The sequence below is a fragment of the Mobula birostris genome, chromosome 4 (assembly GCF_030028105.1).
Source record: "Mobula birostris isolate sMobBir1 chromosome 4, sMobBir1.hap1, whole genome shotgun sequence".
NCBI classification, from domain to species: domain Eukaryota; kingdom Metazoa; phylum Chordata; class Chondrichthyes; order Myliobatiformes; family Myliobatidae; genus Mobula; species Mobula birostris.
The window spans coordinates 28140266-28159588 of NC_092373.1; the positions used below are offsets into that span (position 1 = coordinate 28140266).

General features: G+C 38.8%; 1 protein-coding gene across 1 annotated transcript in view; it reads left to right on the forward strand.

Annotated features, from left to right (window-relative positions):
- LOC140196230 (F-box only protein 36-like) overlaps window positions 1-18865 on the forward strand; it is a 52912-nt gene extending 34047 nt beyond the window's left edge. Inside the window, exons 2-4 of the mRNA XM_072255061.1 lie at window positions 3412-3520; window positions 12355-12527; window positions 17382-18865. Of these exons, the coding sequence (XP_072111162.1) occupies window positions 3412-3520; window positions 12355-12527; window positions 17382-17588 (489 nt within the window). The 3' untranslated portion in view covers window positions 17589-18865. The remainder of the gene's footprint in view (window positions 1-3411; window positions 3521-12354; window positions 12528-17381) is intronic.
- The last annotated feature ends 458 nt before the right edge of the window (window positions 18866-19323 follow it).

The following is a 19323-nucleotide window of genomic DNA, read 5'->3' on the forward strand; positions in this document are numbered from 1 at the left end:
TATTGGAGCAGCTTGGCTAGAGTTACAGATCAACGAGAGCAGTTGAGATCTTGTCAGGGTCATAGCCTACACAGTATGCAGCTCTCTCAGGTTTGTTTTGTCATCTCATGAAGTAAATCAAATTGGCTGAAGACTGACTTCCATGCTGGTTGGGATCTTGGGGAAGAGCATGAAGTATTTGAGCTACAGATTATTGCACGTGCTTCAGATTGTCTTTTTCAATAACGTTAGACACTGTTGTCATTGAGTATGGAAAGGCCCAGATTTAGCCTTTTCCAGTTAGTCCAGATAAGAAATATGTATTGTGGAAATCTGAAACAAAAACAGGAAATTCCAGAAACATTGAACAAGCCAGGCAGCATCCATAGAGAGAGAAACATGGATAAACTCCATCAGTTCTCAAATGTTGGTTCTGTTTTCTCTAAGTTCCAATATCATCCACAACTGAAAATGACAGAATCACAGTGTTAATGATTGAATTTGTTGGATATACAATCACTTTGGCCTACTTTGATACTACAATGGATTCTGGTTATTTGGGTACATCAGGACCAGTACATTTTGGCCCAATTATGTGGCTGCCCCAATTAGCCAAAGTTTCATGAAAATAGTTAAAAAGGTATTAAAAAGAGACAAACTGAGTTATAAATTATGTATTTAAGTGAACAAATTAGAACACTACCAATAGTGCTACAGTACTACAAAACTGTATATTAGTTCCTAATGATTATCAATGGAGGAATTCATCCAGTGTATGCAATGAACAAAATCAGTGCAGACACTGAATGCAGATAATGGAATGCCTACATACAATGCTATCAACAATTGCATCCTCTAAATCTTCATTTTCATTGTAACATTCAAGATGATTGTCGATACCTTCAAATTTTTCATAGTTACTTGAAGTAGTAAAATCATTCCATTTTCTATCTCGGCCATTTCTGGCATTTTCCAAGCCTGAATTTTCTTACTGAATATTTCTTGCCAACTATCAGTGACAAAAATCTCTGCTTTTTGAACACAAACAAGCTACTTAAAACTGACGCTATTTAAAAACTCCACTCTGAGCAAGGCATAGTGTCCAATGGCCACACAAGTTCGTGCGAGTGATGCTAGTTAGAACCTGTTTGGCAACAGTCTCCTGCCCAACAAACCGGTATATTGTCCCAAATAAATGAAGGGAATCATGCTATTTTCTCGATTGTTTTGTTTTGGGCTTTAAGCGTTGTCCCAAATAAGCAGTTGCCCTGATTAACCAATGGCCCAATTAACTGATATTACTATTTAGCAATGCAGTATTATTATGTTGTCGATCTAACAGGTTATCAACTCATTTTTGAGTACACTTCATACTACTACTGACATGTTGCTCCAAGATTGTTGCAACTAAGAGTAGAATGAAGGCTATTGAAGGTTACAAACTATTTTAGAATGTAATTCTGCTGAAGATGCCCCTGGTGTCTTGGAGCTTGTCTTTGAATTGCTGGATTTGAATTTGACACAATGGAGGAAATCCATGATTTGTCTCCATAACAATATCTGAGCAAAAATTAAAGCAATATTTTATAGACTAAGGAATATCTGGAAAATTAAATAATCATGCAAAACTGGATTTAATAGGGATGCCTGTGTGAATTGCATGATAAATACTATTTGTAATTCCTTCTATTAAAAATGTTCTGGTGAGCAAGATTTACTTATTTAAGATAGGCAAGAAATCCTTTGACTTGCTAAAAACTCGTTGCCTTTTCTTTTCATTTTTTAAAGAAAGCAAATAAATGATGCCAGATAAATTTGACTTCACTTCTTTTAACTTTGCAACCCTGCTTAGAATCTCAGCCATAGCTACTGGGAATTGTTAAGTTGTAGTACCTTCATATAATTGAGTCCATCAAGGAAATGAAGGATTTTTGCCAAATGCCTGAAGTGCAATGCAGAGATAGATTTTTGCTACTTCATTATTGCAAGCTTTGGGAGAATGCTCATTAGCACAATTGTCCAAATGAAACTCAATGCAAGACCAGTCTGCAAATCTGTACCATACCTGTCTAAGTGCCTCTTGAATGTTGTTATTTTATCTGCTTCTACCTCTCCCCTTTGCAGCATTTCCAAGCAACTACTACTCCATGTGTAAAACAAAACTTGCCATACAAGTCTCGTTTAAACTTTCCCCTTCTCAGCTGATAGTTATATCGTTTTGTGTGGAATTCCCCAACAGTCAAAGAAATAATTAATTTCCATTTAGCACCTTGCATTAGATTCCATGACAATCATCAACCAGCAGCGGTTGCACTCCATCACTTTTCAGGTTATGATTCACCAACCATGAAGTTAATACTTAATAAAATCCTTACTATCATTTATGAATTTCAGCGTCATCCCATTTGGTTTGTTTATGGAACAAAGAAAGCAGTCTGTAAGGATAGTTCCAAGAAGACCAAAGTTCTCCTAATTGTCATGCAACAGGGTCAATAGATTTTATCAAAACAGTTTTATGACAAACCATTTTGAAAGGTACCTTTTGAGCAGGGCTTTTTCAAATTTGATGGAAATGAGGTTCCTTGGCTGTTCATTTGATGTCACTTATATAGATCTTGAGGGTAATAACTGATGAGTATTTGGGTATATTTGTGACTGTAAGATTTTTATCAGAAGGATAACAGCTCTTTATCTTTGTTCTCCTGCATTTTATAGTGTTGATTTATGATTCAGACCCAAGTATGGGGTTTGATTTAAAAAGAGTTTGCAGACAATAGAAAAATGATTGTGTGGTTGACAGTAAAAGTGAGTCATTAGATTTCAGGAAACCTATATAAATCATTTGAGCTGTTGAGTAGAAATGTAGCAGATAGAATTAGTTCCACAAAAATGTAAGGAATTTGGGGGGGTGCAGCAAGACAAGGGAATAGGCAATACGTGGAAGAATATTGAATAGGAATTTAGGTCTTCCTCTGTGTTATTGACATAAATATTGCACATTCAACACATGTTCAACTTAATAAAATTTACCATCAGAGTACATACATGTCACCACATGCAGCCCTTATTTTTCTGTGGGCATACTTAGCAAATCTATAGAACAGTAACTATAAACATCAGTTTAAAAAAACTGTGCAAATGCCAATATAAACTTGTGATGAATGGATCCAAATTAATTTCTGGAGTATTCTTGTCTTGGCAAATAAGCTATTTTTTTTTATTTTCACAGAGAGATAGCTTTAAAAGTATCACACTTCACAACTTCATTTCTTTACCAAAGTATATTTCATTACAGATTCATAATGGTTAAGATTTGTTTATTAATTGCTTTAATGTAAACCTCATCACAGATTTTAAGATTATGGAAGTACATGCAAATAAATGTTAATATGCAGATCATTTGTTATGGCCTTCAATTGCATCTAAACACAGGTAACCTGGAGGTGGTGGAAGATTTCACTTCGAAGTGAATTTCGAAATGTGAATCCTGGTGAAAAAAAGAACTCTTATCAGGACTTCTTGGATGACCTTAGTCTACAAGGTGAGAGAACTTTCGAAAGTGTACGAGGTTACACTTGTTGCATATTTTGGAATGGGTAAATTATTTAAGATAGAGTATATAGTTTAAATGCATAATATTTTTCTTGCATGCCATTTACCTCATTAATCAGAAATCAGTTGTTACCATCGGCACCTTAATTTAACTGATTAAAAAGGGTGATTTCTTTCTTTGTCTGAGAAAGTTTTGAAAAGGTACAATTAAATTGAAATACAGCCTTCTGTTTCATAGTACTTTAATACCCTGGAGACAGACACAGAGACAGAGACAGAGACAGACAGAGGCAGAGACCCAAGTGATGGTTAAGGAATACAGAATATAAATCAGTGGGTTTCAGGTGACACAGATCATACTGGCTTGAAATCATTAATTTGTTATAGGGGCTGTTTTAACCCCTGTACTTCATTTGCATGCTATGTGTTGGCTGCCTGTGTGAATATGTTGGGAAGTGGCAATCACACAGCAAACTTAAGAGTTGGAATAAATTGCTCTTCTCTTAAAAGGACATAGTTTAGTACCCTAAAGAACAGTTCTTAGCCCTAAATTTATTTATTGTTCATGTTAATGACACGGAGAAAGGGGTATTTAATTTGATATGACACCTAAAAAAATGGAAAAGCATATTATGATGAGGATATTGTGACCGCAATGGTATATAACGTGGATGGACAGAGTGATTGTTTAAATGCTTGACAAATGGAGTTCAAATGGGAATGTGAGAGATGGAGACCACTAGAGGAAAGGAAATTCTGTAATGAACCAGATTTGATTAGGGAGCATAACGTAAAGAATGTCTTAGGATGCAGTGATCATAGTTTGAGAGGGAGAAGCTAAAGTTAGATGTTTCAGTATTGTTTGTAGTTCAAAGTACATTTATTACCAAAGTATGTACACTATATACAACCTTGAGATTCATCTCCTTAATGCAGCCACAAAAGAAAGAAACCCGAAAGAACCCAATAAAAAAGGAAGACCGTCAAGCTTCCAGTATGGAAAAACAAACAAATGGTGCAAACAATAAATAAAAGTAAGCAAATAACATTCAGAACAGAAGTTCACAAAAGTAATTCCACAACCGCGAAGCCAGTCATCACTGCAGCCAATCCAGAAGCCTATTACTTGCAGGCTACAGCCTCAGTTCAGTGCAAAGACGAGTGAACCTTGCGAAGCAGTGAGCTGAACACCAGCCCATGCCTTGCCTCCAGCCCCAACACCTTGAACTTTTCAATCTGGTCCAGTACGTAAATCAGAAAACCTCGCATCATTCCTCACTCTCAGACCTGGGCCCAGGACCCGACACTTTGAATCTTCCTCATCTCACCTTGGTTCTGCTGCATCGAACCTCCTCCAAGCCCGCTCCAGCAACGACCAAACATTGGCTCATTCCCCGCTCTCAGGCTCAGGCCCTGTCGCCTTGATTTTGCCCGTACCTGCCACATCGCAATGATTCTGCACCTTCAAGGCTTCTGTTCACACCCAACAATGCCATGCCATACCAGCAGTTCAAAAGCTCAGTGATTTCAGTGATTGTATCTGAGAAAAAAATGTTTACTATAGTAATTTGTAGTTTTGTTTGCTACCAGCAAGTTGTCACTGTGTTTCACCAGTGCCATCTTAAACTAGAAGTATTACAGTGGAGTAAAAGGAACTACAGAGGCATGAGAGAGGAGCTGAGCAAGGTTTATTGGAAGGGGACACAAGCAGGAAGACAGCAGGATGAATTTTTTCAGCTATATAGAGTAAAAGAGAGGTGAGAGTGGGTAGAGAACTGCTGGAAAATGATGTTGGAGAGGTAGTAATAGGGGCAAACAAATGGCGGATAAACTTATTAAGTATTTTGTGTCAGTCTTCGCAGTGGAAGACATGACCAGTATACCAGAAACTCAAGAATGTCAGAGGGAAGAAGCGAGTGTAGTTGCTATTACTAAGGAGAAGGTGCTTAGGAAGCTGAAAGGTCTGAAGGTAGATAAGTAATCAGATGGACTACACCCCAGGGTTTTGAAAGAAGTAGCTGTAGAGATTGTGGAGGCATTAGCGATGGGCTTTCAAGAATCATTAGTTTCTGGAGTGGTCCGGAGGACTGGAAGATTGCAAATGTCACTCCACATTTCAAGAAGGGAGGGATGCAGAAAAAAGGAAATTATAGGCCAGTTAGCCTGATTTCAGTGGTTGAGAAGATGTTGGAGTCCATTATTAAGGATAAGCTTTTAGAGTACTTGGAGGTATATGATAAAATAGACCAAAGTCAGCATGGTTTCCTTAAAGGGAAATCTTGCCTGACAAACCTGTTGGAGTTCTTTGAGCAAATAACAAGCATGATAGAGAGTCAGTGAATGTGGTTTATTTGGATTTTCAGAAAAGCTTTGACAAGGATCCGCACATGAGGCTGCTAGACAAGATAAGAACCCATCGTATTACAGGAAAGGTACTAGTATGGATAGAAGATTGGCTGACTGACACGAGGTGGAGTGAGAATAAAGGGAACCTTTTCTGTTGGCTGCCGGTGACGAGTGGTGTTCCACAGGGGTTGATGCTAGGACCACTTCTTTCACATTATATGTCAATGATTTGGATGATTGAGTTGGTGGCTTTGTGGCCATGTTTGCAGACGATACAAAGATTGGTGGAGTGGCAGGTAGTATTAAAGAAGCAGTGTGTTTGCATAAGGGCCTAGACAGATTGGGAGAATGGGGAAAGAACTGGCAGATAGAATATAATGTAGGAAAATGTATGGTCATGCATTTTGGTAGAAGGAATAACAGTGTAATCTATTTTCTAAACAGGGAGAAAATTCAAAAATCAGTGGAGTAAAGGGACTTGAGAATTCTTGTGCAGGATTCCCTGAAGGTTAACTTGCAGGTTGAGTTGATAAGGAAGACAAATGCAATTGTTAGCATTTATTTCAAGAGAACTAGAATATAACAGCAAGAATGTAATGCTAAGGCGTTCGTCAGACAATATTTGGAGTATTGTGAACAGTTTTAGGTTCCTTATCTAAGAAAAGATGCGCCGCCATTGGACAGGGTCCAGAGAAAGTTAACGAGAGTGATTCAGGAATGAAAGAGTTAACATATGAGGAGCGTTTGATGGCTCTGGGGCTATACTCGGTAGAGTTTAGAAGAATGATGGGGGGGGATCTCGTTGAAACCTATCGAATATTGAAAGGCCTAGATAGAGTGGATGTGAAGAGGATGTCTCCTATAGTGGGAAAGTCTAGTACCATAGGGAACAGCCTCAGACTAGAGGGACATCCATTTAGAACATAGATAAAGAGGAATTTCTTTAGCCTGAGGGTAGTGAAGCTGTGGAATTCATTGCTATGTCATTGACTATATTTAAAGTGGAAGTTGATAGTCAAGGTGTCAAAGGTTATGAGAAGGCAGGAGAATGGGTTGGAGAGGGATGGTACCTGTGCCATGATGGAATGGTGGTGCAGACTCGAGGGGCCAAATGGTCAAATTGTGCTGCTCTGTCTTACGGTCTTAAGCACTTCAGTAGGTGGAATCAGAAGGTAGAATGTCATCTAAATGGAGAAAGATTGCAAATCAGTGAAGTATAGAGGGATTACGTGCTCTAGTGAATAAATCACAAACATCAAACAAGTGGTTATGAAGATAAATTACATTTTGGTTTAATTGCAAATGGTTTGGAGTTTAACAATAGGAAGGTTTTGTTGTACTTGTGTTAGATGAAGCCACACCTGGAATATTATCACAGTATTACTTACTGTTAAAAAATGATATAGTACCATTGGACGCAGACTAAAGGATATTCATGAAGCTAATTCTGGAGAGGAGAGGGTTGTCCTTTCATAGAGGTTGTATTCTTTGGAGAATGTGGAGGTTGTATTATTTCTTAGAAGAAAGATGTGTAATCTTAATGAAGCAGAAGATCCTGAGGGAGTGTTACAGAGTTAAGATAGAATTATATAGCACTGATATAGGCCCTTCTAGCTCACGTCGTCCATGCCCACCATCACATTTGCCTGCATTAGTCCCAAGTCCCTCTATGCCTTTCCTACCCTTGCATCTATCCAAATGCCTTTATAATTGTTGTTGTAACTGTTGTGACAAAGGGATTTGAAAGTGGGAGGGGGAGGGGGGGATTCAAAATGACAGGAGAAGACAGGAGGGGGAGGGATGGAGCCAAGAGCGGACAGGTGACTGGCAAAAGAGACACGAGATGATCATGGGACAGGAGGCCCAGGGAGAAGGAAAAGGGGGAGGGGGGGGAAACCCAGAGGATGGGCAAGGGGTACAGTCGGAGGGACAGACTCCCTTCCCTTCCTGTCTTCTCCTGTCATTTTGAATCTCCCCCTCCCCCTCCCCCTCCCACTGTCAAATCTCTTACTAGCTCTTCCTTCAGTTAGTCCTGACGAAGGGTCTCGGCCCGAAACGTCGACTGTACCTCTTCCAGAGATGCTGCCTGGCCTGCTGCGTTCACCAGCAACTTTAATGTGTGTTGCTTAAATTTCCAGCATCTGCAGAATTCCTCGTGTTTACCTTTATAAAAAGGACCTTTTCTGGTTGACTGCTGGTGACAACTGGTATGTTGCAGGGGTTGGTGTTGGGACTGCTTCTTTTCACGTTGTATGTCAATGATTTGGATGAATTAATTGGTGACTTTGTGGCCAAGTTTATGGCAATACAAAGATAGGTGAAGGGACAGGTAGTGTTGGGGAAGCAGGATGTCTGCAGAGGGTCTTAGACAGATTGAGGGAATAGACAAAGATGTGACAGATGGAATATAATGTAGGGAAATGCATGGGTATGCACCTTGACAGAAGGAATAAAGGTGTAGACTATTTAGTTAATGGGGAGAAAATTCAAAAACCAGAAATGCAGAGGGACCTGGGGGTCATCATCTCTGAAGGTTAACTTGCAAGTTGAGTCAGTGATAAGGAAGGCGAATGCAATGTTAGCATTCTTTTCGAGAGCACTAGAATACAAAAGCAAGGATGGAATGTTGAGGTTTTGCAAGGCATCAGTCAGACTGCACTTGGAGTATCGTGAGCAGTTTTGGGCACCTTATCTAAGAAAGAATGTGCGGTATTGGAGGGTGTCCAGAGAAAGTTCACAAGAATGATCCCAGGAACGAAAGGGTTAACATATGAGGAGTATTTGATGGCTCTGAGCAACTACTCACTGGAGTTTAGAAGAATGAAGGAGGAATTTCATTGAAACCTATCAAATATTGAAAGCTCTGGATAGAGTGGATGTGGAGAGAATGTTTCCTGTAGTGTGGGAGTCTAAAGCCAGAGGGCACGGTCTCAGAATTGAGGAATGTCTATTTAGAGAAGGGAAGAGGAGGAACTTCTTTACCCATGGGTGGTGAATCTGTGGAGTTCGTTGCAATAGATGGCTGTGCAGACCATGTCATAGGGTATATTTAAGCCAAGGTTGATCAGTTCTTGATTAATCGGGGCATCAAAGATTACGTGGAGAAGGCAGGAGAATGTGTTTGAAAGGGATAATGATGCAGCCGTGATGGAATTGCGGAGGAGATTTGATGGGTGGACTAGTCTAATTCTGCTCCTATGTCTTAGGGTCTTCTAGTCCTTTTACCTTTTTGTGCACTTGTTATTCAGCATAGTACAACTGGGCTTAAACCTTTTGATTCCTTCAATGTTGCAGTTACATAGACATATAGGTGAATTTATGATTGCCAGGTGAATCATTACAAATTTTACTTCTGCAGCAAAACCAATGAAGTAGGGGTCATTGGTTTAAGTGAATTTTTCTATTTGGATTTCCTTTGGTGTTTTGTTCTTCAAGCAATAACAAGATCTTCACTTTTTATATTGTTCCTCTTTCTTTATCATTGCCTATATATTTTCAAATTAATATTGAGCACAAATAGATGATATAAATGCACAATGATTACAAAACAATTTAATCTATGGAGATAAATTGGTAAATAATTTGGTCCACAGCAAATCCTTTGAGACTGTTTTTGTTTCTATAATCCAGTAATTCCTAGTGTTTGCTGACAAGAGATTTTATTGCCCTGATCCATCTTTTGAGAAACTCAGTTTTTTTCCCACTCTCTCCTTTTCTCTCTCTCTGCTCATTCTCTTCCCAGTTAGGGTCCTAGAACCACTGATTCCCTGACTTCGACATCAAATAATACTGGGCGGCACCTTTTTGACTATGAAAATGTGTAAAGCATGATCTTTATGCCCAGAACCTTGGACAATAGTTGCAAATGAAGCTTTTGACACTGGTGCAGTATAATTTCTAAATAAATCTTTCATGGATTAATATTAAACTAGTACAATTTTGGAATAGAGAGGCTTTATGACTTTCTTTTCTTCTCAAAAAGTTTTGAAGTGTTGTCAATTCCAGAAAGCAAGAAATTTTCACTGTGTTAGGAAGCAAATAAATAGCATTCAGGATCTTAGTTTTAGCAGACAATTGTTGGAGGAAAAACTACAAACTGGCATAACAAACTTTGATCAGTTTGAAGTTAAAATATTAACCGTTATTAATCTTTCCAATCTTAGTGCTTTCATGCAATCAGACTTGCAAAACTGATCCAAATTTACACAGAGCCTACTGAGGATGTTGCAGTAACATAGGGATGACAAGGGGTAAGTGAGAATCAACAGGCATAGCATTCAATGTTTAGAATTTTTTGTAGATTTAGTCGAAATTTGAGATTGAAAGTATTCCCAAAAGCAGGAAATTTATGCTGGGTGGTAATAAAAGGGTAGTGTTGACTTTGACCACTTGTGTGATGTCATTGTAAATCTAGTACTCAAGTCCACAGGACTTGATTCATAGCATTGTCCTTGATAACTTCCTGTTCTAACGTCCCTATGATTTTATGCCTGTGAGCCTCTAAAATGCATCATTCCTCTTGTGCTTTCCACTTCTCTTCACCAAGACCTTTCGAACAGAGTCAGAAAGTCTTGGACCGTGTTCCAAACCATGTTGTGGCATTCCTCAATGTTTTTAAGGTCAGGTACATTTGTAAAACACCTGTTTCAGCTGTAATTCAGATCTCCTTTAAGGAGTGCAGGCTAATTGTCATTACCGCAGCCAGGCTAGCTTTAAATAGTTCCAGCCATTCATGAGGTGAGCTCCTGATGTACCCAACCAATCAATCACATGCTTTGTAGTAAATGCATTCTGAAATAATTTAACACAATACTTGGACATTGTACTTTAAGTATAGTATTCGTTTGTGGTCATCTCATTATAGGAAGGATGTAGAAGCTATAGAGAGGGCCCAGAGAACACTTTCCAGGATGCTGCCTGGACTAGAGAACATGTCTAATGAGGAAAGGTTGAGTGAGATAGGACCTTGCTCTTTGGAGCAAAGGAGGATCAGAATCAGGTTTAATATCATCGGCATAAGTCATGAAGCTTATTGTTTTGCAGCAGCAGTACACTATAGTACAGTACATATTTTAAACTATAAATTACAATGAGAAATATACATTAAAAATTAAATTAAGTAAGTATTGCAAAAAGAGCAAAGAAAAAAGTGAGGTGGTGCTTATGGGTTCATTATCCATCCAGTAAGCTGATGGTGAAGGGGAAGAAGCTGTTCCTGAAATGTTGAGTGTATGTCTACAGGCTACTATATCTTCGCCTTGATGGTAGTATTAAGAAGAAGGCGTGAGCTGGGCGATGAGGGTCCTTAATGATGGATGCTGCCTTCTTGAAGCATCACCGTTTGAAGGTGTCCTCAATGTGGGGAGGCTAATGCCCATGATAGAGCTGAAGGTTTACAGCTTTCTGTGGCCCCTCCGTATCAGACCAGTTAGAATGCTCTCCACAGTGCACTTACAAAATTTGTGACAGTTTTTAGTGATACACATGTCTCCTCAAACTCTTAATGAAATATAGCCTCTGCTGTGCCTTCTTTGTAATTGCATCAATATATTTGAAGCTGATCAACTTTTCCACTTCTGATCCCTCAATGAGGACTGGTGTGCGTTCCCTAGACCTCCCCTTCCTGAAGTCCACAATCAGTGCTTAGTCTTAACTGACATTGAGTGCAAGATTGTTGTTGTGGCATCACTCAGCCAGCTAATCTACCTTGCTCTTGTACTCGTCTTCGTCACCATCTGAAATTCTGCCAGCAATAGTTGTGTCATCAGCAAATTTATAGGTGGCATTTGAGCTGTGTCTAGCCTCACAATCATGGGTGTAAGAGAGTAGAGCAGTGGGCTAAGCATGTATCCTTGCCAGTGTTGATTATTTGCAAGGAAGAGATGTTATTTCCAATCCACACTGATTGTGGTCTCCAGGTGAGGAAGCCTAGGATCCATTTGCAGAGAGAGGTACAGTGGCTCAACTTTTGGAGCTTGTTGATTAGAATTGAGGGTATAATTGTGTTGAATGTAATCAACAAACAGCAGCTGAGGATGAGGTGACTTGATTAAGGTGAATAGAGGAAAGTTCAGGGGAGATATCAGAGAAAGAGTTTTTTTTTACGCAAAGCGTGATATGTGCCTGGAACATACTGCCAGAGGTGGTGGTAGAAGCTGATACAATTGGGGCATTTAAGAGATTCTTTGAATGATAGTTTCTTAAGTAAGAAAAGTAGAGGGTTATGAGGTATGTTGGAAGTAAGGGTTAGATTGATCATTGAATAGGTTTCTAGTGAGCTGAAGGACCCATAGTGTGCTCTATCATTTTATGTTCTAAAACAAACAGGCAACCTGATATTGATGTGCTTCTTATGCTTTGCAAACAGCCGCAAGTTAATAAGTGCACTGTGATCCCAATACTAAATTTCTAGATTTAGCCCTATAATTATTGCAGAAAAAATTCTAAATTACTTTCTTGTTGTGTATTAAACCTTAGTTCACGTTGCTGTAATTTTCGGCAATGATACCCTCAAGTACGTTTGTAACCTGTGTCAACAGCAGTTTGATTATCTTGAACGTCTCCCTAAAGACTTGCTTCTTTATATAATTTCATTTTTGGAGCTTGAGGACATCGCCAGACTTTCCCAAGTGTCCAGAAAGTTTAAACAGGTAAGAAGATTTTTGTTGTTAAATCACTAATATTTTGAGAGCCTGAAAAAATTGGAATAATTTAGGTTTCCTAATATTTTGCGTACAGTGACCAAGAGGAGGGCAAATCATAGGTTGCTCGAGCCTGTTTCACTATGATTCCAAATGTTGACGGCTGGGGGTTATCAAATTAGAATCTATTTTTAAACCATGCAGACTATGCACACAGTGTAAAAGAGTAAATTAATGTAGTTGCTATCAATCATGCTGGAAAGTTCTAAAGAAAAATGCCTTTTTTCCCCAGAACATTTTTTCACCAATTTTGCTGTATAAGAACTTAAGAAATAACAGCAGGAATAGATCATTTTCCCTTGTGCCTACTTTCTCATTCAATAAGATTGTGGTTGATCTTTTACTTTGGTACCACCTTCCTGCATAAAACTCCTTAATTCCCTTAATCTAGAAATGTAACAAGGTTTATTTCAAACTCTGGAGTACAGGCCTATCCCTCTTAATCTTTCCTCATATGACAAAACCATCATCCCAAGAATCAATCTGGTGAACCTTTGCTGCATTCTCTCCATCACATATATTCCTAGTATTAATGCAAATGAGTGAAAGAATTGACTGCAGGGAAATAAGTGAGGAAATGGGATTGCTGGCCAGTACAGATCAGTTGGGCAAATAGTCATCTTCTATGTTGTTATGAAAGAGAGAGACAAAGAGCTTGCGTGCACTTCAGAATCAGAATCAGGTTTATTGTCACTAGCATGTGTCATGAAATTCATTAACTGTAGCAGTTCAATGCAATACATAACATAGAAGAAAAATAAATAGCTTGAAGTATATTTATATTGAATAGATTAAAAATTGTGCAAAAACAGAAATAATATATATTAAAGAAGTGAGATAGTGTTCACAGGTTAAATGTCCATTTAGGAATCGGATGGCAGAGGGGAAGAGGCTGTTCCTGAATCGCTGAGTGTGTGCCTTCAGGCTTCTGTACCTCCTACCTGATGGTTACAATGAGAAAAGGGCATACCTTGGTGCTGGAGATGCTTAATAATGGACGCTGCCTTTCTGAAACACCGGTCCTTGAAGATGTCTTGAGTACTTTGTAGACTAGTACCCAAGATGGAGGCAACTAAATTTACAACCCTCTGCAGCTTCTTTCAGTCCTGTGCAGTAGCCAACCCATACTGGATAGTGACGTAGCCTGTCAGAATGCTCTCCATGATACATCTATAGAAGTTTTTGAGTGTTTTTGTTGACATACCAAATCTCTCCAAACTCCTAATGAAGTATAGTCACTGTCTTGCCTTCTTTATAGCTGCATCAATATGTTGGGACCAGATTAGGTCCTCAGAGATTTTGACACCCATGAACTTGAAACTGCTCACTCTCTCCACTTCTGATCCCTCTATGAGGACTGGTATGTGTACCTTCGTCTTGCCCTTCCTGAAGTCCACAATCAGCTCTTTCGTCTTACCGACATTGAGTGCAAGGTTATTGATGCGACACCACTCCACTAGCTGTATATCTCGCTCCTGTACACCCTCTCGTCTTCATCTCAGATTCTACCATCAATGGTTGTATGATCAGCAAATTAATAGAGAGAATCTAGATAGAGGCACGAGGAGCATAAGTAATAGAAGGAAATGCTATTCAGGTTATGAAGTGGTTTGGAAAGAGGTTCATATCAGAGCATAAGCATTGACTCATAGCTGAGATAACGCAGTATTTTCTATGCAGTTTTTGCAAAAGATCTACCTGCTCATTTAATGCTAAAAGTGGTAGTTCGCAGAATAAACTAGAGAGTCACGGGTGTCCAGAGATTTTTAACAAGTGTACCTTCTCATTTAATGAGCAGAAAGACACTTGATAAAAATATATTTTAATTGAATACAAACATCATAACAGTGAGAACAATTTTGAATGCAACATTACTGTCACCAACAGAGGGGGCTACTGAAATGCTTCTCAGAATTTTGAAACAAAAGAAATAGTTCCATATCCACAGTAATCCAACTTCTGTTGGGGCCAGCCTGGCAGGAATAAGGTTTCAGATCGCTGTCAAAGTTACATCAAGAACCTCATGCAGTCGTCTGTTTTCCCTACATTGTTTCTTATATTGTCAAAAGACCAAATAATTATGTGACCACAGACAGAAGAAATTTTGCAGTTGCTGGAAATCTTGAGCAACACACACAGATGACATCAGTCCTGATGAAGGGTATTGGCCCGAAATAGTGAAATACTGCCTGAGTTGCTGAGTTTCTTCAGTATCTTGTACTGTTGCAAAGGATTTTACAACATAATTTTAAACTCAGCACATTATTTTAATTGCTATACAGAATGGTAAAAATTAGACTTAATTTTTTTGCATAAATTGAATTTTCTTGATGTCTCATAACAATGCCCTCCGTTCCAAATATCAATGTGATCTATCAGGAGACATTTCATTTAAACTTATGTCAAGCCTCTCTGTTCTCGGTCCTGATTCATGGTCTTGACCCAAAACGTTGAATCTTTGTTCCTCACACCGACAAATGTTTTCAACCCCCACCCACTGAGTTCCTCCAGCATTTGTTTATTTTCCCCATTTCAAAGTCGCATTACACATCCTTTTAATCTTGATTCTTCTGAAAGTAAGGATATGGAAAGTTTCCAAAGCCCCTTTTACACCTCCAAAAATATTAGTGAACTGTCTCTGGTGATTTGCCTTCAATTTAATTTTATTTCATTTTCTTTAAGTCTCCATTCTGCACATTCCTTCAGTTTTAATGCATTCCATGATTCAGATTCATTTATGTATCACATGTACATTGAAACATACAGTGAAATATGTTGTTTGTGTTAGCAACCAACACAACCTAATGATGTGCTGGGGGCAGCCCACAAACATCACCACATATTCCAGCGTCAACAGAGTATTCCAAGATGTTTACCAGAACAACACAAGCACCTATAACAACAGCAAGACAAAGTTTAAATTAGATTTATTATCAAAGTACGTATATGTCAGCATATACTACCCTGAGATTAATTTTCTTTCAGTCATTCACAGTAAAACAAAGAAATACAATGGAATAAATTAACTGACAAACAACCAATGTGCAAAAGAAGACTAACTATGCAAAAGCAAAAAAGAAACCTACAAATAAACAAATAAATACTGTGAACATGATTTGTAGAGTCCTTGAAAGTGAGTCCATAGGTTTTGGAATCAGATTAGTGTTGAGGTGAGTGAAGTTATCCATGCTGGTTTAGGACCCTGATGGTTGAATGCTTCCACCCACCCATCCACTCACTTCAGTCCTCCAACCTCAGCCTTCAGCCCCCAATGGATTCAGGAGCTCCAACTTCCCCAATGGCTGAAATCACAACTTACACTTCGGCCGACAACCCCAGATGCTCCTTGGTGCATTAGGACACAAAGCGGTGAATTTTAGTGATGAAGACAAAATTACTGAAGACTTTGTTGAAGGTTATGCTAAAAAGGTACCTGGAGAAAAAGAGAAAGAGAGAGATGCAACTACTTGTACTTGTTTGAAAGAGGGGGCACAGTTTGAATTGCCAGCTAGTTACTATCAGATAGAAACAATGATCTTGAGCCACTTTTGCACTGCAGTTTCACAATGCGGCCAAAGCTTTATTCGGAGCCAATGTTATGACTTGGCCTTCGCATTCCCTTGAAACTGTCTCCAAATTCAGCCCAGTTTGATTTGATTACCGGTGCATGGAGAGTGAGGAGTGGTCAAACTAGATCTAGATCCTAGTGTGTCCACTTGGACTCCTTACTCTGGATTTCTCACTTCGCTCCTGTTCCTGATTGTGTAACCTTTAGAATTCTCTATCCCAGACACAAATGAGGGCTCAGTTACTTAACGTGCTTAAGGATGAGGTTAATAAATTTTCATTTTAAGGGATTGGTATGGAGTTTGGACATTACAAGTAATTAATTGTGATATTATTACATACCATATTGAATTAAAGGGGGCATATGGGCACTACTGTTTTGTTTTATTCCCTTAAACAACTCATTGCCTTTTAACTCAGCATGATGGTCAAGACATGCAGTTATCCATTCCTATTTTTTCAGCATCTTTCTTACCTTGTGATATTGGTTTTATACATAGCTGGATCTGTGATTTTTTTTCCTGACAATTAAGGAAATGTGCAGTATAGAAACAGCCTACCTTGTGCACACTGACCATAATGCATACTTCTTTCAAGTACCTGTCCAAATGCTTTTTAAACATTGTAATAATAGTCTGGGGACAGCATGGTAGTGTAGTGGTTAGCACAACGTTTTACAGTACTAGCGACGGGTTTGATCCCACCACTGCCTATAAGGAGTTTGTATGTTCTCCCCATAACTGCACGGTTTTCTTCCCATTATCCAAAGGCGTACCGTTTGGAATGTTAATCAGTCATTGTAAATTGTTCCCTGATTAGGCTAGGAATAAATTGGGGCCTTGCTAGGCGCTGCAGCTCAAAGTGCCATAGGGCGTATTCGTCCCTGTATCTAACAAATAAATAATTTCTGCCTCTACAACAACTTCTGCCATTTCTTTCCAATTATCCGTCATACTCTCAGTGGAAAAAGATACCCATCAGGTCATGTTTAAGTTTCTTACTTCACACCTTAAACTTTAGTTTTAGCTTCCTCTGCCCTGGGAAAGATAATACTATGTCCCTGCGAGGTCACTCAGCCTCTTGTGTTCCATGTGAGAGTAATGCTAGCCAATCTAATCGAGTCTGACTCCTTTGAATAGAGTAAAGAATGCTTATGCTTAGAAACATATAGCGGGATAAATTAGGTATGCAAAATGGATTTCTGTCACACAACAAATTTTTCTGTTTTCTCTACAGACGTGCAATTCAGATGAACTCTGGGAACAAATTGTTTTGCGATATTGTGATACCATAACCGCTGAAATGCAAGCTTTGGCTGTGGAGGTTGGTTGGAAGGAGATCTTCTTCACCAACAAACTTCAGTTACAGAAAAAGATCAGTCGAAGACGACAAAGAGTTGAGGATAAAGGCGAAGACGTGCCAGAATCAGAGCATGCGTTGTAAATGAAAAACTGCACGCAAAGTTGGTGCATGCAATAGAAAGTTGTTTGCTGCATGGTCATTTATATTTCCTGCTCAAATAGCACACGGGGACCTTAATCCTTTGTCTCATGATAGATAAAATTGTTTGGTAAGAGATTATAACTTTATCACATATGGTACTTCTGTTTTTAGAAATTGAGCCATGAGGGACCCATTTTTCTTTCAATGGTATAAATCTGAGTGCTCATAATGGCCAGCAGGATGTACTCCACTTACCATAGTGAGTAAGATGAAAGCAGAGGTGTCCTATGCCCATCCCTGAAGCAGGTATTAATGCCTTTGAATGTGCTTATAATGGAGATCTTGGTCTGCTTATAATCCATTCTAAAAGATGCTTTGGTCTGGGGAAAAGTTTAAAGAAGGTGCACAGTGAGACCAATCACAAAGAAAGCTTGAAACAAAACTGTAAAAATTTACTGTTTAAAATCTGTTCCCATTTATTTCCCATCTATCCCTAAACTGTCCTAAGATTCTCTGCTCTAAATTTATGATCAGCACTACTTTCACACCCTCTTTTCAACAAAGAATTTCTCACCTTTCCACATTTTCTCATTCTCCATCAGCCCATCCATTGTTATAATATGTACTTTTATGGCCACTAGATTTCCAATACTCATGATTCAAGAACACATGGTGCCAAGGGTGGCTGCCAAATGCTGTTAACTTTTTCCTCTCTCCGCACCAACCAACCCCCCTGCCTCCCACCCTATTTCTTGTCATTTATCCAACGACCCTTCCATGAGGCTACCTACTTGTATGGTGCAGCCCTGTATCTTGGGTTACTCAGACATGTCAATTTAGATAGGATGTACCCTGTGCAATGGGGTGGGGAATTACTGATTTTTGGAACTATTCTTTGGGGCACTGAGTTCATGGTGATGCTACAGTAGATTTAGAATGTAAATACTGCAGTTATAAAATTGTATTTTGATTTTTCTCTTTGTTTTTGTTACCTTTCACTAAAATGTATACATCAAGTATATCTCTTTATTCTAACACCTTTTAGTTTTTTGTAATTATGAAATAATCTTCAAACAAGCTATTTTTTTATCTATTATACACTTGCTTAGATGTTGTAGTGCATATTGGGGGATTGGAAACACTTATAGTTTTAAAATCCTAATGGGAAATCCAATATTCCCTTCAGTGATCCTAAATAATAAGTTTCAAGCAACTTCAACTTTGTGTGATGTAAATACAGTAGTTATTAATAAATATTTCATTGTCTGTTGGTGAAATGTGAGTTTGAAGCTTTAATACTGAGTACATTTTTTCTTATCCAAACATCCTGTTGTTTGAATCTATTTTCTGCTTTTGAAATCCCCTCACCCTCAAAGTTCTTGATTAATCTCCAAAATGCACTTTTTCCAGAAGAGGTGGGAAGACCTTAATTGGACTTATTGAACCTGTATTACACAGAGTCTATAGAAGCAAAGCAAAGCAGCAGCAAGGTCATGGACCCTATGCAGATTATATAGGAGGAGGTGTTTGCTGTCTTGAGGCAAATTAGGGTGGATAAATTTCCGGGGCCTTACAAGGTGTTCACTCAAATCCTGTGGGAGGCTAGTGCAGAAATTGCAGGGGCCCTAGCAGAGATATTTAACACATCCTTAGCCATCGGTGAGGCGCTGGAGGATTGAAGGATAGCTAACCTGTTCCGTTGTTTAAGAAAAACTCTAAGAATAAGCCAGGCTGG